The sequence below is a fragment of the Malurus melanocephalus genome, unplaced genomic scaffold (assembly GCF_030028575.1).
Source record: "Malurus melanocephalus ecotype Western Australia unplaced genomic scaffold, MMel_1.1 scaffold_121, whole genome shotgun sequence".
Lineage (NCBI taxonomy): Eukaryota > Metazoa > Chordata > Aves > Passeriformes > Maluridae > Malurus > Malurus melanocephalus.
The window spans coordinates 1,596,305-1,624,048 of record NW_026623353.1 but is presented as its reverse complement, the minus strand read 5'-3'; the positions used below and the strand labels follow the sequence as shown (position 1 = coordinate 1,624,048).

The 27,744-nt window shown below is 36.8% G+C and overlaps 1 protein-coding gene across 4 annotated transcripts in view; it reads left to right on the top strand.

The window, feature by feature from the left end:
• FAT1 (FAT atypical cadherin 1) overlaps positions 1-27,744 on the top strand; it is a 105,471-nt gene that overhangs the window by 68,216 nt on the left and 9,511 nt on the right. For all 4 annotated transcript variants that reach the window (XM_057370247.1, XM_057370249.1, XM_057370250.1 and 1 more), the window contains exons 8-22: positions 2,606-2,881; positions 3,081-3,291; positions 5,721-9,788; positions 10,421-10,617; positions 12,024-12,177; positions 13,616-13,849; positions 15,069-15,458; positions 16,636-16,850; positions 17,250-17,387; positions 17,692-17,835; positions 19,983-20,180; positions 24,273-25,074; positions 25,993-26,124; positions 26,231-26,394; positions 26,976-27,438. In XM_057370247.1, the coding sequence (XP_057226230.1) occupies positions 2,606-2,881; positions 3,081-3,291; positions 5,721-9,788; positions 10,421-10,617; positions 12,024-12,177; positions 13,616-13,849; positions 15,069-15,458; positions 16,636-16,850; positions 17,250-17,387; positions 17,692-17,835; positions 19,983-20,180; positions 24,273-25,074; positions 25,993-26,124; positions 26,231-26,394; positions 26,976-27,438 (7,786 nt within the window). The remainder of the gene's footprint in view (positions 1-2,605; positions 2,882-3,080; positions 3,292-5,720; positions 9,789-10,420; positions 10,618-12,023; positions 12,178-13,615; positions 13,850-15,068; positions 15,459-16,635; positions 16,851-17,249; positions 17,388-17,691; positions 17,836-19,982; positions 20,181-24,272; positions 25,075-25,992; positions 26,125-26,230; positions 26,395-26,975; positions 27,439-27,744) is intronic.

The following is a 27,744-nucleotide window of genomic DNA, read 5'->3' as shown; positions in this document are numbered from 1 at the left end:
GGCTTGGAGCTGCGGGAGTCCTTGCTCGCTTTGTGCAGCGGAGTTACATTGTTGCCATATAGCTAGCTTGGGTTTGTTAGCTTGGGCAAACAGCTTTCCTGGGACCTCCACCCCTTTCTCCGACTCATGTGATTCTGCTTCTGGAGCAATTCAGCGGTTAGCAGGTAGAAGCTGCATGGCTCCATCTCGTCCYGGACTCTGAAAGAAGCCAAGCTGGCRACAGAAAAATACACCGAGCCCTCTGTTTCATCCACACTGAGGAAATGACTATAATCTAGGTTTTGCCACTGTTGCCAGGGCAGCCACGTGGGCTTTTCTTTTTGKTTTTTTTTCCCTGGGGACAGGGGCTGCCATCYTTCTCCGCACAACATGGCAAGCGGCTGYGGGGGAGGGGGCGGTGTGTGTTCCTGACTTTWAAATAGCTAACAGTTACTTTTTATCTGTGCCCTGTGAGCACTGTGTTTTGTTAATAAACTACYGTTTTTTTCTCTTCACCTTTGCCCRAGCATCTATTTCATATTGGTGGGGGGAAAAAAGATTATCAAATTCTTTTTCACTTCAGAGGAAACATTTACTCTGTAACGTTTTTCTCTGAAAACATTGTCTCAAACYGAGACACCCTCTTACTTCCAATTTTAACCTAAGTTTCTGTATTTCCTAATTTGGGAGTGGAAATACACATGGACTTAAATAGCAATTTTTATTAAAATTCATCTAATTTGACACCTTATCTTTTCGTTTGTTTTTTTTGAGTCTGACCTTAATAATTTCTTGAGGGTAGAAATTTTGCTTAAAAATTGGTAATTAGTTAATTTTGAAAGCATAGTATCCATTAATGAAGTGTTATGATTGTATATTAAAACTTCTATTTATGCAAAAATGTTTTTATAGTTTGATTTCTATTGAGTATTGGGGTTTTATGCTGGTTTTCATGGGTTTTTCTGATTTGTTGTTCATCTTCATTTGGTATCATTTTCTATTTTCCTGAGCACCACTGTTCAGTGAGCAGCTGTTTTTACTCAAATGCTTTGTGAGTATCTTAGACCCTTCTGTCTYACTCCTTTCAAGAGACATTAAAATGTATTTTATTTATACAATATTTTAAAAGAAGCTAGCAGCTGTGCTTGTGTTATTTTATTGCATCCTGTCTAACCATGAGAATATCAAAGACCACATTTTTAAGATAACGTTCATTCTTGATTTTGATTTTCAAGTTGAATTTGTCAGTTAATGTATTTAAAAATGTATCCTTATATTATTCTTGGTCAGCTACCATTAATATTTCTCCCCATTGAAAGTCAGTTTGTTCCAACTCTTTGCTTCTTTCCTTTAAGCTAGTTCTAATCCGTGACAAAACCAAACTCCTTAGTCTCCATAGCAACATGTTGCAAGGGGTTTTATCAGTGTGCTAAATGATTCCATTTTAGTGTTAGATGCCAGTTTTGCCAGTTTGCATGCAGTTTCCTCTTCCKGTAGCAGGAGGTATGGCATTTCCTAATTATTTGCCACCATCAGGGTTCATCTCCTCTCTTGGTGCAGTTTCTACTGCATGCACTTTGGTATGTTGTCTAAATTGCATCTGTAGACTCCACCAGTGGCCAGTGGAAGCAGTGTCTCCAAAGAGCAATTTAACCCGCTTACAATATTCTAAGTATCTATTTTTAAAATCTGTTTAYAGTCTTAACAAATTCATACAAAGCACCTAACCTTTGAATGGACAGAAGCATGGCTGTACGTGCAGCATATGAAGAACTGGAATTTAGCTGTGTGTTGCTGGAACTTTGCTGTCCACTTGCCAACTCTTCTGCATTACTCGTCTGATGTTATTGCTGTGTCAGGACCAGGATGGTGGCTGAGAGTCTTACCCTTTTTTATGCAAAAATTTGATGTTGTGAAAAGCAAGTGGGGGTGCAGGGATCTTGTGTAGTTCYAGTGAGCGTTCTTATACAGCCAGAGATGCAATTTGAAGCATCTGATTTAATTTAATTTTAACTTCAGAGAAATGGTATTGGTGACCAGTGAGCTATGCTGAGATTGTGTTACATTGCTGGAGCATAGTAAACAACACCACCTGCAGTTCTTTGAAATAATACACTTTTGTGGGAATTCCACCACTTTTCTGTTCTTGCCTAGGCTTGCCGATGTAGGGAGCTGAAAGAGGACTGTTTTTATGTGAGGCCAAGGAGGAGTATTATGCATCCRCTGCCTTGAAAAAACATTGCTTAAAACTATAAATTTGCACCTCAAAATGGGATTTTTACCAATTCTAGGATCCAGATTTAGTGKTTTTTATTTTTAATTCCAAAATTAACAATTGTTTTTCATCTTGGTTTAGACAAAAATCATTCCSTTTAAGATGTCTTGTGTAAGATGTTTCTGGTCGTACAGATTTCTGGTTTGACTTTGGGGAAGGTGAGGCAGATCTGGGTTTAATGACATTCTTCTTCTCTACACATCTTGGATCTCCCATCCTCCCAGAAAAATAAAATTGTCTTGAGATGGAATTACTTCCGTGTGATGGTGTGATTTTTATAGAAATATCCTCCTTTCATYTCTTTTTACCAAATATCATTGATGTTTTTCCCTTCCCACTGTATCATTGCAGGTGTACATCAAAGTTATAGACACAAATAATCACAGGCCTCAGTTTTCTGCTCCAAAATATGAAGTTGTTATACCTGAGGATACCTTACCAGAGACAGAAATTCTACAAGTCAGTGCCACAGACAGAGATGAGAAAAATAAACTGATTTATACTATGCAGGGCAGCACTGATCCCATCAGTCTTAAAAAATTTCGGCTGGACCCTGCATCTGGTTCCCTTTATACTTCAGAAAAACTGGATCACGAGACCATGAACCAGCATATTCTCACAATAATGGTAAATATGCATGAGATTTCTTCTGTTGCCAATGACAGAAACTTTTTAATGTCCTTTTAATTTGTCCCCATAATTCAGACATTTATTTGTACATTTAATTTTTATGCAGTCTTTGACTGATTGAACTTTGAATTTGTRCTAATATGGTGAACTACTGGGGTAACAGTGCTCATTCCTCGTGACGTGCTGACTGTTGCAGGTTCGAGACCAAGATGTTCCCGTCAAGCGCAACTACGCCAGAATCGTCGTGAATGTCAGCGACACAAACGATCACGCTCCGTGGTTCACCAGCCCTTCCTATGAAGGACGAGTGTATGAGTCAGCAGCTGTTGGATCAGCAGTACTCCAGGTTACAGCATTAGATAAGGACAAGGGGAAAAATGCAGAAATTGTCTACTCTATTGAATCAGGTATATTCACTTCCTTATGTTTTCAGTCCATTGAGCTTCCTGATACKTTTTCAGCTGCACATATGTAAAAACGTATCTGTAAAAAAGGGGGGCAGTGCAGTTTTATGTGCCACATTCTCACAGATGTATTGAAGACACAGGCTSAGAGTATTTAAAAGAAAACTACAAATATTCATCCTTTGACTCCTGATGTTATCCTCTGGATATGCTTAAAATATTTAGTAGTAGGGGAAGAAAAAGTCATCTTGAATGGCACAAAAGGAGTAATTTTTTTAGAAATTACAGAATCATTACATTCAGGTCTAAAAAATGCATTCTGTTTTGATTCTGTCAGTCTTATTTTTTTGTGGCATAGGCAAAACTAAGATTTGATGTATAGAGTAAGAGCCTGAGACCAGTGCTCTTACGTTTAGTACAATGCAGAAGTAAGGAGCTCAAAAATAAATATTCACGTACTTAACCCCTAAATAATCCCAGCTTTTAAATTAAAGTTTCTGATATATACAGCAAGGAAAGGGTTGCTCTGCATACTTCCCTCTGGCTGATTTTAGTAGTGGGGCCACTATTCTATCTTACTAAAATATTTGAGAAGTTCCTTAATAACTGGTCAATTTGACATTAAGACTCCTTTCACATTGCAGGCTGGGAAAGAGCTGCTGCTTGTTTTTAACCTCAGAATATCTTAATGAATTTGCCTACCACAATGTGTTCAAATTATGTCAATTTTTAATATTAGAAAACCGTTCTAATTCTATTGAGTTGGCTTACCAGATAGAAGTAGATTTTAGTTCAGTCCATTAAGTCTAAATTAATGCAAGTCTGCCATTATGAAGGTCCTGAGCTATGTAGACACCATGGCTGGGGAAAAAAAAAAAAAAAGTTATTTAAATTTCATCGGCTATGTGAAGTACTACTTCCAAGGTAAAAAGTAGTCTAAAATAAAATTCCCAGTAACAAGCATWAAGAGACTCTATGTTAAAGAGAACAACAACAGGTAAAAAGTTACTCAGTTACTATTGCATGCAAAGTGGTATGTGCAGATGCTTTTTTTAATTTTACATATGTTGCTGTGTAAAGGATTTGAATTGTTTGCTATAAATATTTTCTTTCTCTTCCCCAAAATGCTGTTTTGATATGAAAACATACTTTAACACTGTATTAAAACAAAGCTGTGATAATGATACTCCAAAAAAAATTAATGTTTTTGAATGTCTCATAAGTTGTTTAAAATACATGAGGTTTTTCTGTCATTTCCAGAAATATAATATTTACTAAGCAGGAGACTAACATCCATGAAATTTTTCTCTTGCCTTTCCCATTTTGTTAGTGCTTGTTTTATGAATGCCAAACAGAGGCAGGAAAAGTGTGTGTGCTTGCAGTCTTGAATGAAATTACATGCTGTTCTCKTCCTTTCTTCTAGCTTTTCGTAGGAGTAAATGTAAGACCTGTAAAGTTTACTTTATAAGATTGTGATCTATTGAGAGGTTAAAGCAGCATAATTGATGTTCTAAGGAAATGGAAGGAACATTCCTTAAATGCTTGTCATGACTGCTTAGATTTGTAATGGAATATTCTAAGAATGCCACTGTGTTTAGAATCTCCTCTAAAAAAGCCAAAAATACCAACCAAAAAAACCCAACGCAGTAAAAACCCAAACAAAACACAAAAACTCCCTCTTAACTACTTGTGTGCAGAACTCAGAATTTCTTAATGATTTTTTCATGCTGAGATCATAGCTTTAGTAATGTAATTATTTAGGTAAGTAAAATGTTAAATCTTAGCATGTTTAGTACTTGAGCAGAATATTGTATTCAGTGTAGTTTGTATTTGAAAACTTGAAGCAAACAAGTGTTTATGTTAAAGGGCAGCTGGTTTTTGTCAGCAGGCATTATTTTTCTTCTCATATTATCACTGGGAACCACTTGCCTGTGTATCAAGAGGAAGTTAGTAGAGGGGTAACTATTGGTCCAATTCAAAAAAGTTTATTTTTGAAGTAATGATTTAAATAATGCTTGTGTAAACAGTTAGAATCACAAGGGTTTATTTGTTACAACCYTTCTTATTTTCTTGTCCAAAACTGTCCAGTTGTTTTAGATTATGTCACTTTCAGTCCACTAATGTTAACTTCTGAATATAAGTTCCTTTCAGCTACAGTTGATATGTACGAAAATTTTTGCATTTGTTTTCAAGGCTTGGATGGCTTTGCTAACAGTATTTTATGCATAATTTCCACAAGTAAGCTTAGAATTGCTGCCAACTACTTGATTACAGAGAACTTTCCAGACAGGCTAATGAATGTCTACCRAGCAAAACTAAAAAACTTCCATTGTCTCTGTATTCAGTGCCTCTTTAAGTCTAGAGCTAAATAAGCAGTCATCACTTAAGTTCAGTATACCGCTTTCTTTACTGCTTTTTTCTTTTCTTCACAGGAAATATTGGAAATTCCTTCCTTATTGATCCCATTTTGGGTATGATTAAAATTGCAAAGGAATTAGATCGTAGTAACCAGGAAGAATACAACCTGATGGTAAAAGCTACAGACAAAGGACATCCTCCAATGAGTGAATTGACCTCTGTGCACATATTTGTTACAGTTTCTGATAATGCCTCACCAAAATTCACAGCCAAAGAATATCCTACAGAAATCAGTGAAAGTGCCGGCATTGGCAGTTTTGTTGGAATGGTTACAGCATACAGTCAGTCTTCTGTAGTTTATGAAATAAAAGATGGYAATACAGATGATGCCTTTGCTATCAACCCCAACTCAGGTGTCATCGTTACTCAGAAGATACTTGATTTTGAAACGTTGCCTTTTTATACCCTAACTGTGCAAGGAACCAACATGGCTGGTTTGTCCAGTAATGCTACAGTTTTAGTACATCTCCGGGATGAGAATGACAATGCACCAATTTTTATGCAGGCTGAATATACAGGACTCATCAGTGAATCAGCTTCAATTAACAGTGTGGTTCTGACTGACAAGAATATCCCATTAGTAATTCGAGCTACAGATGCTGATAAAGAATCTAATGCTTTGCTTGTTTATCAAATTGTTGAACCATCTGTCCGCCAGTATTTTGCCATTGATTCTAGCACTGGTGCCATTCGGACAATAATGAGTCTGGACTATGAGCAGACAAACATTTTCCACTTTTCAGTGCAAGTACATGATACAGGAGTACCACGTCTGTATGCAGAATATGCAGCTAATGTTACTATTTACGTAATTGACATCAATGATTGCCCTCCTGTGTTTTCAAGAGAGCTATATGAGACATCCATTCTGGTTCCAACTTACAAAGGCGTGAAAGTCATCAACGTAAATGCCACTGATGCAGATTCAGGCATTTTTTCCCAATTGATTTATTCCATTATTGAAGGCAACATTGGAGAAAAATTTTCAATAAACCCTAAGAGTGGAGATATAACAGTACAAAACACAACTCAGTTAAGAAGCAGATACGAGTTAACAGTGAGAGCATCTGATGGCAGATTTGCAAGCACTACATCTGTAAAAATTAATGTGAAAGAAAGCAAAGCAAGCCAGCTGAAGTTCACACAGAGTTCTTACTCTGCAACAGTGCAGGAGAATTCCACAGAGGCAAAAACAATAGCTGTTGTTACTGCTATAGGGAATCAAATAAATAAGCCTTTGTTTTACCATATTCTAAATCCAGACAGCAGATTTAAAATAAGCCAAACTTCAGGAGTCCTTTCAACAACAGGAATACCATTTGATCGTGAACAGCAAGAATCTTWTGATGTGGTCGTGGAAGTGACAGAGGAAAATAAACCATCGGTTGTTGCACACATTGTAGTCAAAGTCACAGTGGAAGATGTAAATGATAATGCTCCATTTTTTGTCAATCTTCCATATTATGCTGTTGTTAAAGTAGACTCTGAAGTAGGCCATGTTATTCAGCGTGTGACTGCAGTGGATAAAGATACTGGCAAAAATGGAGAGGTGCATTACTATCTCAAAGAACATCATGAACATTTCCAAATTGATCCCACTGGTGAAATCTCCCTGAAGAAGAAGTTTGAACCAGACACRCTAAATAAGGAGTATATGATCACAGTAGTGGCAAAAGATGGAGGAGACCCTCCGTTTTCTGCTGAAGTTACGGTCCCAGTTACAGTTATGAGTAAAGCCATGCCAGTGTTCGAAAAGCCTTTCTACAGTGCAGAGATACCAGAGACCATTCAGCTCCACAGTCCTGTGGTACATGTGCAAGCAAACAGCCCTGAGGGACTCAAGGTGTTTTACAGCATCACAGGAGGAGATCCTTTCAATCAGTTCACTATCAACTTCAACACTGGAGTTATAAATGTTGTTGCGCCACTTGACTTTGAGTCTCATCCAGCCTATAAACTGAGTGTGAGAGCAACTGACTCCCTAAACGGGGCGCATGCCGATGTGTTTGTAGACATAATAGTGGAAGACATCAATGATAATCCTCCCRTGTTTACAGAGCAGTCTTACATTGCAACACTTTCTGAAGCATCTGTCGTTRGTACATCTGTCGCACAAGTGAGCGCTACAGATGCTGATTCTGGAAGCAACAGAAGAATTTCCTATCACTTGGTTGAGGATAATAGTGGAAGTCATGACTACTTTCACATAGACAGCAGCACTGGACTCATTCTTACAGCCAGAACTTTGGACTATGAACAAATTAAACAACACAAGTTACTAATAAGGGCCATAGATGGTGGCATGCTGCCCTTGAGCAGTGATACCATTGTAACTGTTGATGTAACTGATCTCAATGATAACCCCCCTCTTTTTAGCCAATTACTTTATGAAGCTAAGATTAGTGAACTGGCTCCTCGAGGACATTTTGTGACATGTGTGCAAGCCTCAGATGCAGATAGTTCAGATGTTGACAAGCTGGAGTATTCCATTCTGACAGGCAATGATCAGAAGAATTTTGTGATTAACAGTAAAACTGGCATTATCACCATCTCAAACCTACGCAGGCAGGCACTAAAGTCACATTATATTCTTAACGTGTCGGTTTCTGATGGGGTGTTCAGAAGCTCTGCCCAAGTCCATATAACTGTAATCAGTGCGAACATGCATAGTCCTGTGTTCAGCCAGAATGAATATGAGGTTGAACTGGCTGAAAACGCACCATTGCATACTTTGGTGACTGAAGTCAAAGCAACAGATGAAGATTCTGGTACTCATGGCCACATCACTTACCACATTGTGAATGACTTTGCCAAAGACAGGTTCTATACAAATGAGAGAGGGCAGATATTTACCTCYGAAAAGCTTGACCGTGAAACACAAGCAGAAAAAGTAATTGCCATTAGTTTAATGGCCAAAGATTCAGGAGGTAAAGTTGCTTTTTGTACTGTGAATGTAATACTTACAGATGACAATGAYAATGCTCCTCAATTCCGAGCGACAGAGTATGAAGTAAATATTGGGTCTGATGTTCCACGGGGTACTTCTGTCATTAAAGTCTGGGCATCTGATGCTGATGAAGGTACAAATGCAGACATCACATATGCTATTGAAGCAGAGTCTGAAAATGTAAAAGAGAATTTGGAAATTGATTCATTGTCTGGTATAATTACTACAAAAGAAAGCTTAATTGGTTTGGAAAATGAGTTTCTTACTTTCCTTGTCAGAGCAATTGATGGTGGATCCCCCCAAAAAGAGTCAGTTGTTCCTGTCTATGCTAGAATACTCCCACCAGAAGTGCCTCCTCCAAAATTTTCAGAACCATTTTATTCTTATACAGTTTCTGAGGACATTCCAATTGGAACTGCAATAGATGTTATCAAAGCAGAGCATAATCAGACTTTAGTCTATAGCCTGATTAAAGGGAACACTCCCGAAAGCAACAGAGATGACTTTTTTGTGATTGACCGACAAACCGGAGAGTTGAAACTTGAGAAGAATCTTGATCATGAAACAACCAAGTGGTACCAGTTCTCAGTTCGAGCACAGTATGCAAATGAAGACTATAATGTTGTTTCCTCAGTAGAGGTAAGCATTCAGGTGAAAGATGCAAATGATAACAAGCCCATTTTGGAGTCCAACCCATAYGAAGCATTCATCGTGGAAAACACACCATCTGGAACAAGAGTCATACAGGTTAAAGGAACTGATTTAGATTCAGGACTCAATGGGCAGGTTACTTATAGCTTGGATCCTTCTCAAGAGCTGGATGTTATAGAGTCTTTTGCCATAAACATGGAAACTGGCTGGATTACCACTCTCAAAGAACTCGATCACGAGAAACGAGACAAATACAAAATCACAGTGGTTGCATCTGACCGGGGTGAAAAAATTCAACTGTCTTCAATGGCTGTGGTTGAAGTTACTGTCACAGATGTGAATGACAATCCTCCACGGTTTACTGCAGAGATATATAAAGGAACAGTCAGTGAGGATGATCCTCCTGGGGGRGTAATTGCCATCCTGAGTACAACCGATGCTGATACAGAAGAAACCAATAGACAAATCTTTTATTACATAACAGGTAAATGTTTTTGGGAAATGTCACAATAACCATTTGAGTGGTGCTGGAATGATGGGAGATATGACTTAGTCTTTGAAATGATTGGCAAGTGCTTGAAACTATAAAGCTGCAAAGAGAATGYATGTGTCCTAATATGAACATTAAAAACTTCATTGGAAAAATGAGTTTTGGAAAACAGGTATTTGGCTTTGTTTCATGTGGGCCTCGCTTAAAATGCCTTTCTGTGTATATTATTAATTTATATATCAAATTTTATTTAAAAAAATATACCTAGATTGATGATGTAGTTAAAGAAGCAAATGAAAGAAATTTCAAAAAATAATAGGCCATTAATTTCCAGTGGAGTATTTTATTGGTTTTAATTAGCCTGTGTTATGATAYGAAGTTTTCTATAATGCTGCATGAATTTTTACATTAATTTTTATGGATTCTCTTGGCCACAGTTGAATTTGTTGTATGAGCATCTAATGACAATTTTTACCTGGGAAATGAAGCTGTTTCCCCATAAAGCCACAGAGAGTGGCTKCTTATTTACATTTAACTTTTTATTTTTAGCTATATCTTAATTTTGATAAAGTAACAGTAGAAATCTCTGTCTTGTCTTTAAATAAATATTTTTTCTCATATTTCAGGAGGTGATCCCTTGGGACAGTTTGCTATTGAAAATATACAGAATGAATGGAAGGTCTATGTCAAAAAGCCTCTGGACAGGGAAGAAAAGGATAATTATCTTCTAAATATTACAGCTACTGATGGGACCTTTGCAGCTAAAGCTGTGGTGGAGGTTAAAGTCCTTGATGCTAATGATAATAGCCCTGTTTGTGAAAAGGTAGGCAGAGTCTTCTATCTTCCATGTCCAGCTGCTTTCATACATTAAATCTGTATTTTCTCTGAAATTGCTTCTCAGGAGACTGACAAATAGCTATTTCTTATACAACAGTAACAAAAATTTGGACTATTAAGATAGAATGCTTTCAAATAAGAGATACTTCAAAGACAGATTTTTTTTTAAAATCCAAAGACAGTTCATTGTCACTCAGTGGATCTTGGGTATTTGAAAAATATAAGGAGAATTGTAGTACCTTTCTCCTGTGTTAATTCTTTTCCAAAAATAATTGTTTTAAGCTGCAGCCATGATCGTTTGTGTGATCTATTTTATGAAAGAAACAAGATCTCAAGGCTGAATTCCATCACTTAGTTGATATATGTGTGTACTTCCTGTGATAAAAGAGTTGAAAAGACTGGAACATTATCCTGCAATTTCACTCAACAGCACCAAAAATCWGTAATCTGTAAATGTTTTCTTGTTACAAAGCTGTCTACCTTACCAGATTTTATAGTCTGCAAAAATGGACATGAAAAATAAGGAATGGATAAAGCCCAGAAAGGTAGCTCCTGAAAGATGTGTAATTGCCTTATGTGGAAATCCAGCTTTCTTTTTAATTTGCTTTTCCTGCCTTTTTTTTTCTTTTTTTCTTTAGCACATTTGGACTTCTCATAGTTGAACACAGATTTGATATTATCACGTTGAAATCTTCCCTTGCACTAGGAAGGACAAGTGTGCAGTGAACATAGGATTCTTTTTCTTAGTTGATATTTGGGTTGGTTACTGCTATGTAAATGGTTGCAGTCATATACAGACTAGCAAGTCAGTATTTTTAGCTATTTTTTCCTTTTATTTTTCCTGTTGTTAATACTGGTGTTACAAGGCTTAGTGCTTCTAAAGTAATGCACATTCCTGACATGCTTGAGCTGTGTTCAGTACCATTAAATTCTGAAGCTTTTTTTTTTATTTAATCTAGAAGATTCTGTGTCATTTTTAAAAAAAAGAGTATATATCAGTTTCTTGTAGATTGAGACAGACCTAGAAAAGATGATCCACTAAAAGAGAGAAAAATGAAATCAGCAGAAATTTAAAACTCCTATTTTGGGAACACATTTCATTAGCAGTTAATCAGTTACAAGTATTTTGAGTTCTTAGCAATGCAGTGATGTTCAAAAGTCGCTATAGTTACAGTATTAAATACCTTTCTGAATAATCTAATAAATGTGAAGTAATTAATTAGAAAATCATTAGTTCTCTTAATTTTCAGGTATTTCATTCTCTGGTTTACATTATATGTTAGCAAACAGTCAAAGCGAATATTATTATTTCCYCTATTGTTCCTTCTTCCCCTCCCCTTTCCAAGCTCTGCTTACTTCATGTGTTTTCACTGCAACTTTGAAATCTTGCAGACTTTATATGCTGATTCCGTTCCTGAAGATGCCCTTCCTGGCAAACTGATAATGCAGGTGTCTGCTACAGATGCAGATATTCGTTCCAATGCAGAAATTACTTACACATTGCATGGCATAGGAGCAGAAAAATTCAGACTCATTCCAGACACAGGTAATAATATTTTATACACTATACAAGATTCCAGTCATCACCTTGTTTTATAAAATGTTTTGCTATTACGTTAAGACATACATAAATGTCAGTATTTAAAGCTTTCCACTAAAGGCTGCTTTATTGTACAGCAGTTTAAAATGTGAGTTTCAACTACATATATACTAATAATATATTGAATAAAGTCAGGAGAAAGGCAAGTGTTTTAATATATGAGGAATTTAAGAGTAAACAGGGTAAGTGCCCTGAAGCCAGAAACTTCCATGCTGAAGTGACTGGAATAAAAGTATACCATAAAATTTACACTTTATATTCATTGAAGTAGTAGCAATAATGGTTTGTAACTGAAAGTATCTTCATTCAGATTCTTTGTGCCATCATTTATTTTAAAAATTAAATGGGATGAGGTTAGATGGAGCAACAAATTTCCTTTCCACAGCAAACATCAGAAGTGCCCCCAGTTTTATTGGAAGCAGGGTGTAAATGAGATTAACTTTTAACTTGCTTGACTTAGGTTTTCATGGCATTTTTATGTTTTGTATGACATTATAGCTCGCAGCTAATGGCGAAATCCTGTACTGTGCAGGCTGCAGTAGACAAGCAGCAGGAAGGTAAACAGTGTAGAAAAAAATGAGTAAGATGAATACAAAAATGTAATGCCAGTAAAGAGATTAGAACACTTCGTGACAAAGTAAATGAGAAGGACCTTACTTCAGGGGTTTGTTTGGGTTTTTTTTYACTTTGAATGTCACCTATGTGATGTGCTAATACATTGTTACATAAATTGAGAATTGATAGGGCTAGAATACTCATAAAAAATGTTTCATAATACCTTTTTGAATTGTTTAAMAAGAGACAATGACTACACATAGTAGTAGCCTCTCATGTTTTCTCTCACTTTAGAAAGAAAGAATGTTGTTAGAGTTCTAGAGGTTTGTATTTAGTAGCACTTGATAACTCACAGTGAATAACTCTCTTTATTCACTGCATGTTAGAGGAGGAAACATCAATACCTGTGGAAGGAACACAACCAAACAGCCCAGAAAAAAAAACAGGCTTGGATTTAACCTTGCATTTTTTTTAAGCCAGAGTTCTAATATTTTAACTTATTTTGCACAAACACACATGGATTTTTGCTTGTATACACATGCTCTGCACCATCAGATTGTTTTACTTCAGCTAATTTCTGTTTCAAGAGCCTTAGAAAAAAAGTAAAGGGTTTTAGTACTTAATCTTTCCAAGCTGAAAAGGCAGGTCACTTACATGCTTTGCCCAAAGTGGAGTTCATTAATATGGTACAGCTGTTGACTTGGCCACTGATGAAATTACTGTAAAGAAAAAAATTGTTGTTTAGTTTTTCTGCTTTCAGGGGAAAGTATGTTAGGGGTACTTAGGTCTTCAACTTGCATCAACTTACGTGTGTTAATGCTGTTTGTAGGTGAACTGAAAACATTAATGGCACTTGATCGTGAGCAGCAAGCAGTTTATCATCTTCTAGTGAAAGCCACAGATGGAGGAGGAAGATTCTGCCAAGCCAACATTATCCTGACTCTGGAAGATGTGAATGATAATGCCCCAGAGTTTACAACTGATTCTTACTCCATTACAGTATTTGAAAACACAGAGCCTAAAACCCTTTTGACAAGAGTGCAGGCAACAGATGCAGATGCAGGTATGCATTCTTTGATACTTTTGTYATGATCTTAGAGTAACAGTAATATTTATTTAGTTTTATCCTGAGAGATGTCAAGTGTTTCACTAGAGCTGACACATGTTCAATACTATTCAGGATTAGACTCCTGAAAGATATATTTAGGTCTAGTTGATCATTGATCACCTGACTTCCATGTATGAGTAGCTTGGAAGACTTGTCTCTGCTAAAAAGAGGAGAGGGGGAGGAGACAAAATGCATGATATTTTTAGCATGATAAAGGTACTAATGTTATGATCTCTTGGGTTCATCCTTTTACTCCTGATGGAAGTAACAGGACTATTAAGCCATGTCCATGTAAATGGGCATTCATAGATTTTTGAATGTGTACTTCGATAGTACACTTGAATGTGCCATTGATAGTCATACCATCTAGAGAACCCTGGTCAGCTGTAGCTTTCTGTATATGCTGTTAGGATTTTTACTGTCTCTTTATCTTCACTGTTCAGTTATWAATATTTAAGAGAATATGAAGTGGAAATGACATTAGAAAAAGTTTGTTCATAGGYTTTGTTGTAAAGAAAAAAACATCATGAAGTATTTTTAAAAGGTATATCCATAGCTCACAATTTTATTAGTCAAATTGTATTCAATGAATTGTTGCCTCAGTCTTGTAAAACAGCTTTGTGCTATGATAAAGCTACGTTGCCCATTTGGAGGTAACAGGCAGACGTTTTCATATTTCAATAGACTTTGAGGTTCAAGAGGAGCAAAATCCTTGCTYCTAAAATCTATAAGGTTTTTGTTTTATAAAGAAATGTTTCTAGAAACTATATTCCTGGTAATTTTGGGGCATGGTTCTTAAATAAATTTATTGATACTAATGCAACCTAACTCTCCCATATCCTCCTCTGTTATTATAAGCCTGCTAAGTAGATTCTATTGTTCTAAAGTTACAATTAGATTTATATTACTAAGTGTTTCATGTTAACTAGTGCTGTAACTGAAGCAGAGCCATGGTTCACATTWTCTGTATGACAGAAGATCAGTGTGATGAAGTGTTACCTTAATTTTTTTTTCTGCCCTTTGCAAGGGCTTTTAACTCTTTCTGAAATTTACTTTCAGCGTGAATGATAATATTTAGCATGCATGTCTCATTCCTATAGCTATCAGGGGGATTATTCTGTTGTTATGTATTTTAATGGCTGYTTCATACTTTAAAATTGTTTTCAAAATGCAGGATTGAACCGTAAAATCCATTATTCACTGGTGAACTCCGCAGAGGGGCAGTTCTCTGTTGATGAATTCTCTGGAATCGTTCGTTTGGAGAAGCCTTTGGATCGGGAATTACAAGCTGTGTACACATTAACTTTGAAGGCTACAGATGAAGGTTTACCTAGAAGATTGTCTTCAACAAGTAGTCTTATAGTCTCTGTTTTGGATATTAATGATAATCCACCGGTATTTGAGCACAGGGAATATAGTGCAAGTGTATCAGAGGACATTTTGGTTGGAACTGAAGTTCTCCAGATCTATGCTGCAAGTAGAGACATTGAAGCCAATGCTGAAATCACATACTCAATAGTCAGTGGGAATGAACATGGAAAATTCAGCATCGATTCTACAACAGGTAACATCTTACAACTCYGAATGTACTTTAGGCCAACCAAGCACAATGTCATACTGAGTTCCACAGTAGTTCAACCAAATAAGTTAAGTAAAATCTGTGTGCATCATCCTGACCGATGCCCTGCTGTCTTTTCACCCAGTTTGCCAGCATGTTTACTAGAGGAGTGCARTAAAATGTAGAATAGGAACTTTATTTGTTCCTTCTATTTGTTGTTACTCAGCTTAGATTCATTTAGCTGAAGAGAGTAAAGTTTTACTAACTGGAATATTTACCACTCTGGGGGCAGAGTCAGTGGAAAGGCATAGATCTCTAATGATAAAAGCATAATAGTCTTTCCACAAAAGGTATATAATCAGAATGAAAGGCCAGACTTGGCAAAAGAAGTATTGAAAATAAAATTGGTTGGGAAGACTMGTCATTGGTCAACAAAGATAGTAATCCTAGAGAAATTTGATATGGCATTAAAAAGAGGTTGAAATAGAAATATTATGTTCAATCATGTGTCTAGCATGACAGTGGAGATATTAGGCATGCATGATAGTCAGATTAAGTCTCAGGGACTGTTCAGGTTCTGTAGAGAATTTTTCCCTATTAATGACAATTTTTTGTTAAAAATCAATATACACCTCAAATTTCTGGTAAAGTTGTTCGGGTTTTTGGGGTATGGATTTTGTTTCCTTTTTATGAGATTTCTACCCAAAAGTTAATTGTAATTAGTTAARTAGTTTAGTAGTTAATTGTACTAGTATAATGGAAATTACAGGTTTGTTTTTTTTTCCAGTGGACATACTGGTACAGAGGTATAGAAGTAATTTGCCAGATAAACTTCATATCATGAAAGGAATTAAAAGGTTCCAGCAAAATTCCTCCAGCAGCRAATCAGCATGTATGTTAGGGACTGCACTATCTAACTATTCGGTTAAAAATTCACATTACAAAATGTAAGCCAGGTTGTTTTAAAGTGGGAGTCTTTTGTACTTATGGCAGGAACTTCTCATCTTTTTACTTACACACATAAAGCGTAATCACTTCACTGGGCAGCTCCAGCTTTACAGTGACAAATCAAGCCCTGAAGAAGCCGAGTATTTATCATGTCAAAATAAAGTGTTCCAATGTGTAATGCACAGCAGTAGCAGAGTTTGTGTGACGCTTTTTTTTTCCCCTTCTTCTTCCCTAGGAGCCATTTTTATCCTTGAGAGCTTGGATTATGAAAGTTCTCACGAGTACTACTTGACAGTGGAAGCCACAGATGGAGGCACGCCTTCATTAAGTGACGTGGTGACAGTGAATATTAATGTCACGGATATCAATGACAACACTCCGGTGTTTAGCCAAGACACGTACACTGCAGTGATCAGTGAAGATGCTGTGCTTGAGCAATCCGTTATTTCAGTACGTATTGGCTTTTTACTTTGAAATGCTCCATTGTGATSATCGTGCTTTCAGTCTTGAAGAAATTAATATTGATTTGAAGGTGAACATCAATAAATAGATATTTGCCACTGAGTGAATTGAAAATTTGCTTTGAAAAAGTTTCAGATCTAGAGACTCCAGATGCTGTGGGAAAGTAGATGATATTTTATGATACGTTTTTGCTCTCCTCATGAGAACATGACTTAACTTGCAGAAGTTGTTCAGTAAATTAAGTGATGTCGCTATGTTCTGTTGAGATGGCATTCTCCTGAGCTATGTAATGTGTTAGACCAAAACAGTTCATCTTCAGGATGAGTTTATCTGAAAGGTGTTAAAGTCTGTTCAACCTGTTTGAAATGAGACTGTAATGTCCTTTAGGTTATGGCAGATGATGCTGACGGACCTTCCAACAACCGCATTCACTACACAATTATAGATGGCAATCAAGGAAATCCTTTTACAATTGATCCTACCAGGGGTGAAATTAAAGTGACTAAACTGCTAGACAGAGAAAAGGTAAACTTTTTGTGCTTTTGGGACTTTTGGGATTAATGTGACTACATAATTGATGACCACTGTTTTTTTTATTCTATTTGTAAATTGCCATTTCCTGTTCCAAAATTAATATAACTATGATAAAGTGAAAGCATCTGTTTATATCAGTACTTCTGGGGAACCGGGAGGAAAAGAAAGGATTAAACATATGAAGGAAAGCTTTACTGGGAATTGTGCGAGAATATTTCTCCCATAAAACAAAATCTGAGTGTGTTACTTTTTTCCTCTTCAATGAATGTTTTAAGTTTTCTTTTACTTTTTTTAGATTTCAGGRTATACCTTGACAGTTCAAGCCTCAGATAATGGAAGCCCACCTAAGCGTAACACAACTACAGTTAACATTGATGTTTCTGATGTAAATGATAATCCTCCAGTGTTCTCAAAAGGAAACTATAGTGTTATCATCCAGGTAAATGCAAATTTTTTACTCGAATTTTTCTGTATTTTTAATTAAGGTACCAGTGAGACTTCTTATCAAATAAGTTTTAAGGGTTATAAAAGTCCTATTGTGCAGGTTAATTAGAAACTTACATTGCAAGTTTTCAGAACCATCTGGTCCAGCCTCCCTCCTAAAGCAGGGTCATCCTGGAGCACATGGCACAGGATTGAGTCCTGATAGTTCTTGAATATCTACACTGAGGGAGACTGCATAAAACCTCTCTGGGGTTTTTTTTCAGATTCCTGATGTGTGTACATGAATATATAAATTCCATTTATGTATAGGACATTCTTACTATCACACAGGGATGTTAAAATACATAATAATTTTTGCAATTTCTTTTTAGTTTTAAGAGTTATTGATTGGAAAAAGATCCTGTTACTGTGAAGCTGGTGTTCTGCACCATAAGTTAAGACTTAATTCCCATTGGCCTCCTCTGGGATCAGAAGCAGTTAGAACAAGAGTAGAATTTCATATGGCTGCATACCAGTCCTTTGACTCATTTTGCACCTTAGGATGGTAGCAGTAGACCAGATTCTCAAGTGTCTGGCATGTACTTGCCTGATTCAGATAACTACTGAAGCAAAGGCAGTGGGGGCAGTATCTATACTTCTTTTCCTGAATCCAATAGAGAATAAGTGGAAGGCAAMAAAGGAATTGCATTAAGACCTTTATGCACTTGTAAATGAGCTCAATTCTTTGGGTCCTTTTGCTCTTGCCCAGTCTATTATAGGAAATTAGGAGGATTAATGGTATCTGGTGCACTGTGCCACCCTAACACACCTTTTGGTTTGAGATGATGTGTGTGATTTGTGAAGGCAGCTTTCCAAAATAGGGCAAAACGAAAAAATACAATATACGTACAGTATGCAGGTAAGATGTCCTGGATCTTGCTTAAAAAAAAGAAAAAAAAAAGAAAAAAAAAAAGGAAAAAAAACCACAACAGATTCATGTTTATGTGTTGTCACATGTATCTTCTTTTCCCCAATTACAGTCTGTCTTGAAACAACATATCTCCTAAACTGCAGACTGTGTAGTCGATGTCTGTGCTATTTCCATTACTCAATTAAAAAGGAAGACCTCTTGTTTTGTATTTTAGTCATATGGGCCTGTCCTAGTTGAAGGTGGCAGAGAAAAAGCTGGAGGAGTTGCCCAAGAATGCTGGTGTGCATTTTCTCATATATTGGAGATGGATATATTTGGACACAGTTGGAAATGTGCTTAGCTCTTAGGAAAATCAAATTACTTCAGATGCTCAAGTGTAAATATTTGTATTTTAAAGCAATGATCTTTGTTTAGCTGAAAGGAAAAAAGCTTCAGCTGTAATATCTGATAACTAAATTATTCTCTCAGAAACAGAGTATTATTGTTACTAAGAGTTTTTGCAACTGTGAAAAAATAGCATTTGTTATTGTTGTACTACAAAATAAAGTTTGTACTTTTCTTGCTTTTAAAATAAGTATGTCTATTAAAAAATCTGGCCAATACAGTATAGCATGAGTCTGCTGAGAGAGGTGTTACAAGTGTTAGATAAGGTTATTTGTGTGTGTAAGATACATAAGCCAAAGTATGGGAAGTGTCTCTGAAACCTCAGACAACCTCCACATGATGCAAACTTGAAGGGATTTTATGATGCAAATTTTAAAACCTGGAGTTTGTATTTTAACTGGAGACTGGCTGTAGCAGCCACAGCTGTAGTCAGAACACTAATTAGGGGCACATGGGTTCAGAGGGAGTGTGTTTTTYTTAGTCCTCCCAACAAAGACATTTGGTTATTCATAACAGGTGTTTTAGCTAAATTTGAAATCTTTGATKACTTGGTAATTAGGATACAGTAATATTAATTCAGACCAGAAGTGGAAAATGTAAAGTGTCAAGGCTGAACTACCGTGAAAAATATAATACAAAGATAAAAAAATGCTTTTCTCCTTATAGTTTTTTTTTTGTCATATTTTCAGAGAGAAGTAGTTTTCCTGAAGCAGTATTGTCATTCTGCATTCTCTTGTACTGATTAACTGGTTTGACAGTAATTTGTTGCAGTCTCTGTTGTGAGGAAGAAATCAGCATCGACTATATCCACAATTGTAACACAACCAATGTGTATTGTCTATTTATAGGAAAATAAGCCTATTGGATTCAGTGTGCTGCAGCTAGTGGTGACAGACAAGGATTCTTCTCACAATGGCCCTCCTTTTCTCTTCACCATCCTGAGTGGGAATGAAGAGGGCTCTTTTCAGATTAACCAGCAGGGAGTTCTGGCCACAAGTGCTGCGCTGAATCGCAAAGTGAGAGATCACTATTTGCTTCATGTTAAGGTAGGATGTGCCTCCTCTGACTGTTTTGCATTGTAAGTATTGAATTAACTTTTCCCACTCACATACACTCCACTCCACTTGTGTTTCTGTTAGGAGATTCTGACATGCCAGGTAGTCACTTGAGGCATATCCCATGATGTCACATCTTTGCAGACAAAATCTGGTGGTTTAAATGCTCATCTACACAGGTGCAATGGGAAGTTCAGTTAAACTCACAGTAGAAGTAAGGTGTAAGTGATAGGTTAACTGAGTGAACGAGGTCTTGAGAAGCCCTTTGCCTTCTGGTTGGGATGTTGAAAAAGCCAGCAGGGAACAGGTCCCTTGAGCCACCACTATTGACTGCCAGAATTATTCTTGCCACTATCATTTTGACCCCTGAAGCTGTGCGCTGGATTGTACTCACGATGAAAGCAGGGTTATWGAAAGTTGCACAATATAGCAGTGGTTTGTTTTTGGTTTTTTTTATTTCTGTAGTGCCACATTATTTTTCCAATGGCAATTGGAAACACGTGTTTTTAAGTTTGGACCTTTTCTCTTAGTATTTGCAGTAGGCCTTTTTTTATAGTATTGAAACTTGCAGTGGAGTAGTTTGAGATCTCAGGATCTTATGATGGAAAACAGCCCTAAAATTCAATAATTACCCTGAAGAGCTGTAATATATGCTACCTTTGCCATTGTTGTGCAAAAAGACCAGTCTGTGTGCAATGTTACATTAACCTAGCTAAGTTCTCTCAAATACTTCTTGTAACCTAACATGAGAAAAGCTCAAACCAATCTTACTTAGCCCTTTTTAATTCAGTTGTAAATTAAGCAGGTGTGAACAGAGGGCTTAAAATTGCTAGGCTAAAAAGAGCTGGGTTTAATTCTTAAACTTCATTCCAGAGTCGTGTTTTAAGAAATACTCTTGCCTTTATTTTCACGTGAGGAACTTCTTTCAGTCTCCTAATTATATATACTGTTGCAGATAGTTTATGAGTAAACATGCACTTGTAGAATTTGAGAGGAATGTCTGTAACAGTGTATGCTGAATTCTGTCCACATTGGGATAATAGTGACATATTTACACAAGATCTATTTACTTTGGGAAAAGAAGAAGAAAATCACACAGATTTGTGATCACATGTAATCTGCTGTTTGAGTCACTACARTGTTAATATCCAGGAGCCATCAGTATAAGGACTGATGTAGTTTCATTTAAATGTAGTTTAGTTTGGATTTGAGAATTGGGRTGAAAATGGGGGCAACTATATCATTCCTGTTAGCCATTTTTTCCTCAGTAGTGATATGCCAGTTCCCCCAAAGTCACGTTTTTGTTTGTGGATGATTTTCCTGTGTGTGGAAAGAGTGTAGTACAAGATTCATATGTTTTATTTTAAATCTTCTCTAAGCAGTAACTAATTTATATTTATTTTGATTCTAAAGTGCCTCCTTATAAATGCACATACAGACAGTTATGTCTGTTCTGTATAGACTGTTACACAGACTTTGTCACATTTCATGATTTAGCTGCATCTTTGGCCCTTCCTAACATGTGTGGCTTTTCTTAAGTGTGATATTAACAGCTAACATCTCTAATCTTCCTCTGGGTGGAATCTTGCAATTCTTTCATTTCTAAGCCACTTCCTGGTCTCTAGGCTGCTTGTAAACAGGCTGTCAGTACTTCAGCTATCTTGTCTTCAGCACAGCAGCTGAAAAGTGCCTTTTTATTAGGGAATGAATATGGGCTATTTTAATGGCATCCAATAGCTAAACAAGTGTYGTAAAATAAATGTACTCATTTAGAACAAAGACTTCTCAGAGGCTGTAAATCATTAAAGCAGRCTGTACTTATATGCATCTTTTGTGTGCTGTACTACCCAGCCTCAGTATTTTGGACCTGTCTAATCTGTTGATTTCCAAGTTTCCTGACTGGATTCTGGAAATACATCCCTGTCTTTTAATTGCCATTTGTCATTTTACAGTTTACTGTCCTTTTTTCAATAAATATGCTGCTATTATTTGCTACTTTCTTACTGTACATGGGAATGAAGGCATCTGAGACTAAAACTAGCACTTCCCCATCACAGGACTCCACTTTCAGTGATAGACATGAAACTACAGGCATGGCTACTGTGGAAAAATATTCTTTCTGTGTTCATTAAAAATGAAGATTTTTTTAAAGGCCGTAGGAAGGCATTTTCTCAAGTTTGCACTGTGGTTAATTTCTGCATTTTGATCTTGCAAATCACAAGTTAATGGCTGTGTATGATCTCTTGATACACATTTTCAGTTTTTAACTGACCTTTACTGGTGTGCTTTTCAGTGTTGACAGCTTTCAGTTTGKTTGCTTTCTGAGTGGATTGCTGAGGTAGTGATGTTTTAATTTACAGATATACTTCAATTTGGAAAAACTCAAAAAAAAAACCCACTAAAAACATGCAAGCTTCCCCCATATGCACKCTACACACTCACTACCTCTGAAAGACTGTACTTAATATGAGCATTTCTTTTACTTTACTTTTGTCATTTTAACAGAAAAAAGGATTTTTTGTTCCCCAATGGTCACCTTATATGGGCTTGCCACTTGTATTTGCTTTCCCTCTCTCCAAAGGAAATAGATTATCCATTAACAAATGTCTCACAGCACTGGTGTGCAAAATCTTCCACAATGAGTCATGCAGTCCTTTGTGCCACACAGAAGTCTTTCATTTAAAATCACAGCACATTTTTAAATATCTACACTTTTGAAAAAGCATTTCTCCTGGGGCTCTTCTTTCCTCCTTGGTGTCCATTTGTTATAATTTTGCTTGTCTGTTTGGTTTGAGCCTTTTCTTGTTTCCCTTGGGCATTTCTTCTGTAGCTAAACTGCCTGCCTTGTCTTGTTTCCAGGCAGAGATCTAGGCAGAACAAAACTTTGCCAACTGGAGCTCAAGCTCTCATTATTTATGTTTGGATAACTGGAGGGCAGGTTTCTAGTCATGCCTGTCKTTTGGAGTTAACAGATAAAGACATGTAGTTCTTTGAGACACACATTACCTTTAAAAAATGCCACGTTTATGTGCCCATGCACAGACAATCTTGTGCCTGGAGTTACTCTTCTTTTGTTTAAATTCATRTGAAAAATCAAAAGCAGCTTCTCTGCATAGATCTTCAAAGTGTACTCTGTATAATTATTTCAAGGTCTTTTAAACAATGCAGAATATCTTCTACCTTCTGAGCCCTGTGTATCCCYTCTGTACCTTCACATGTGTCTAATTCTTCTTTAACTATTTCTTCAGTGTCACTTTCAGCAGCTGGGAGAGTGCTTTGGGAAAAGGTAGATAGGAACAAGAGGTGAGAAATAGAAGGAAAAAAGTGAACCCAAGGGAGTGCTCTTTTCTCAGTTTTCTACTCTTTTTTCATACAATAACAATGTATGTTTTTGTCCAAAAGGGGTGGAGAATGGGGTATTCAAAAAAGCTTAAAAATTGAATCAGTCTGATAAATAYAATTAATTGTCTGAAGCAAATAGTACTACAGGTGGGTTTTTCCCTCTCTGTGATCAAAAATCATGAAAGGCTACATAATTAATTTTAACTTTCTGCATGTATTTTCGTCCTTTTGAAGTACTCTTTGGCACACTGCATTTAGTCTGTCTTCCAGACCACCTCCTAACTGTGGTGAAGCATTTTGTACATTTCTAGTGYATGACTCATTTCAAGTTCAGTGCGTTTCCATGCTTCATATAAAAAAGCTTCAAGCACCACCTGCTGTCTGGAATCAGCTACTGTTCATTTCCATTGTATTTGCTACCAGTGTTAGTAGCTTCCTGGCATTTTCAGGTAATAGGAGCACTGCAGCCTTTTCATCTTGGAAGAACTGAAAACATGTTTATGTGTGCCTGCTTAGATAAGCTTTTAAAATTTATAATTTTGATTTTTTTTTTTTAATTTAAAGTATTCGCTTTTATGTCAGGAACTGTGTTATGGAATTTATGTAAAGCATTTTCCTATAGGCCTTTTTGGCAGATGTGTTTTTGGTAGAAAAATACAGCTCTGCTGTATACACTACAAATATCTACAGTAGAACTTGAGGTAAAGCGAAAATGTAAACCTGTCCTTATCTCTCCTTCAGGTGGCAGATAATGGAAAACCACCATTGTCATCTTTGACTTACATTGATATTAGAGTTATTGAGGAAAGCATTTATTCTCCAGCAATTCTGCCTCTGGAAATCTTTATCACGGCCTTTGGGGAAGAATATTCAGGTGGTGTCATTGGCAAAATTCATGCGACCGATCAAGATGTTTATGACACCCTGACATACAGTCTGGACCCCAAAATGGAATCCTTGTTCTCTGTTTCCAGTACTGGTGGCAAACTAATAGCACACAAAAGGTTGGATGTAGGACAGTACCTCCTAAATGTCACTGTCACAGATGGAAAATTCACAACTGCRGCTGATATTATGGTACACATCAGACAAATCACACAAGATGTATTAAATCACAGCATCGCAATACGCTTTGCAAACCTGTCCCCTGAAGAATTTGTTGGTGACTACTGGCGCAATTTCCAGAGAGCATTGAGAAACATCTTGGGTGTGAGGAGAAATGACATCCAGATTGTCAGTTTGCAGCCTTCTGATCCTCCTTCTAACCTAGATGTCCTCCTGAATATTGAAAAGTCTGGTAGCTCTCACCACCCAATGAGAATTTTGCTCCACAAGATAAACTCTTCTGTGCCTGACCTAGAGGAGATTTTAGGTGTCAGGATAATTGATGTGTTTCATAAGCTCTGCGCAGGCCTAGATTGTCCTTTGAAATTTTGTGAAGAAAAGGTTACAGTGGATGAGAACATCATGTCAACCCACAGCACAGCCAGGTTGAGTTTTGTCACTCCTCGTCATCACAGGACAGCAGTTTGTCTTTGTAAAGGTAAGGAAAGCAGTAAGGAAAATTGTATCCTTGAAATCATTTTTCTGGTTTTGAAAAGCTGTAATCCACAGAATTAAGAAAACATTCATTAAGAGTGTTCTGTAACCCTCTCCGCAACATTTGCCTGATTTCACTCATAGTAAAGAGTAATTTTTTTTTACCTCATTTCCTCACTTTAAAAGTTTACATARTACAAGTTTATGAGAGCACATTTTTTTATATATAGTTACACCTTCATCTTCCATTTTATGAATGAATTCCATTTTTTTTGTTGTTGTCTATCCTATATTTTCAGTCTTGTGTCCACAAAGGTAAGTTCTTGCAAAGTACCTGAATATTTCCTTGTTTCTGCTTAGAGGAGTAGCCCACACAGTTTCCARACTTGGTTGGGAATGAGGGGATAATGTGGGAAATGAATATTCATTAAAATATATGTAAGTATAAAGGTTTCTATCAGAAAATTAATTTATCTTTATATCTGAGGAAAGCAATATTGCTTTCTAAAATCAGGGCTTAAGCTTGCTGGGTGAACTTGCAGATATGATGTAAATATTTGCGGCCTGTTCCTTTTCTGTCTCAGATACAGACATGCTTTTCTCTGCTCTCCCCAAGCTACTCTGTCCATGTTTAGTATTGACATTTGGGTTTTGTGGTGAATGCTGCTAATGGTAAGCTTCTAACAACAACACCAGTTTCCCAATTTTACCAATTCAGTTGAGTAATCAAGATGAGGATGAGCATCAGCCAACTCTGTATGCTGTTCGTCTTCTCTGTGCTAGTTGTGTCCAATAGCTTCACTTCCTTGTCTGATAGTTAGGAATATCATTTGGGTTGCTTTCAGCTACTGTGCTTCAKAGTTCCTTTTCACAAAATACCATTACCACCAACAAAAATTAAATAATGGATTTGGTTTTACAGAAGGAAAATGCCCCCTGGTGAACAGTGTGTGTGAAGGAAACCCATGTCCTGAAGGTACTGAATGTTTAGGAGATCCAAATGAAGGAAAATACACCTGTGTTTGTCAAGACAGCAAAGTTGGACAATGTCCTGGTAAGGAATTAATTCYAAAAAACAGTGTAAAATTATATTATTTTCCAAATATAAATTTGATTCCAGTCCTGTGCTAATACCTTTTATGTTTTTCTGTATTCCTAAGCATCAGCTGGCTCTGCTGTGACATTTACTGGGAGCAGCTATGTGAAATATCGTCTCATGGAAAATGAGAACAAAGAGGAAATGAAGCTGACAATGAGACTTAGAACTTACTCTGCTCATGCAGTTGTTATGTATGCTCGAGGAACAGACTACAGTATCTTAGAGGTATATTAAAATCTCATAGTGCATATCTCCTTCTTTCTTCCTGCCATCTTCTTACTATTTTTTTGTGCCAGATTAAAAGATTGTCTATGGAATTCGTGTAATTGAAAATTGCTTTAAAGGTAGTGTGTGTTACACATCCAGGTGACAAACTTGTACAGAATTTTCTGAATGTGTAAACAAAGACTCCTGAATCATATATTTTAAGCAACTTTAAAATTTTTTGCTTATAACATTGAAGTCCATACAGAAAGTCACTTAAAGCACAAGATGAAAGGTAATGAAGTATTGTAATATTTTGATTATTATGTGTGACTTCATTACTAGAGGGGAAAAAATGTAAAAAGTGTACACTTTAATTAAAAGAAACTTACAGAATAAATCACGTAATATAGAATGATTAAAAGAAACATACAGAATAAATCACAGTCACTGAGACTGTTTGGAAAACAGTGTTATTAAACTGCTTTTTATGAACACTACCATCATCCTGTCTCTCAAACATAAACTTTTATAGGGATCAATATTTTATACTCTYTAAGTGTGCTGACCATTTATTGATGTTGTGGCTTTCCTCCATGTAGATCCATCATGGAAGACTGCAATACAAATTTGATTGTGGCAGTGGACCTGGGATTGTCTCTATTCAGAGCACTCAGATAAACGATGGCCAGTGGCATTCTGTGTCTCTTGAAGTGGACGGAAACTACGCCCGGCTTGTTCTGGATAGGGTGCACACCGCATCTGGCACTGCTCCTGGCACACTTAGAACGTTAAACCTGGACAATCATGTGTTTTTTGGTGGTCACATTCGTCAGCAAGGCACCAGACATGGTAGAAGTCCTCAGGTCAGCAATGGTTTCAGAGGCTGTATGGATTCTATTGTACTCAATGGACAAGAGCTGCCCCTAAACAGCAAGGCACGAAGTTATGCACACATGGAAGAATCTGTAGATGTCACTCCTGGATGCTTAATGACCACCACAGATGGCTGCTCGAGCAGCCCATGTCAGAATGGAGGCATCTGCAATGCACTGTCAAAYGGAGGTAAGCTGTGCTTTATTCTTYCGCTTTTAGTTTTCAAAACTGCTTTGAAGGGCAAAACAACTTGGTGCATAATTCTTGCTTTCCAAAAGAGTTGTAGAAGTTTGGTTGTTGAATAGATAGGAAGATTGTGCCTGTGTTCTAGATTCAGTTCCTTGGGGTATGAAGTAGACAAAGTCCATCTGGCAAAGTGGGGATTTAATCTTCAATGCTRACACCTGAGATCCATCCTCTTAACTACCTGCTTCGAAGTCTTTCTGTAAAAATTCTGAAATCATTGGGGCAACTTAAGTTTGGTTGAAAAATGGA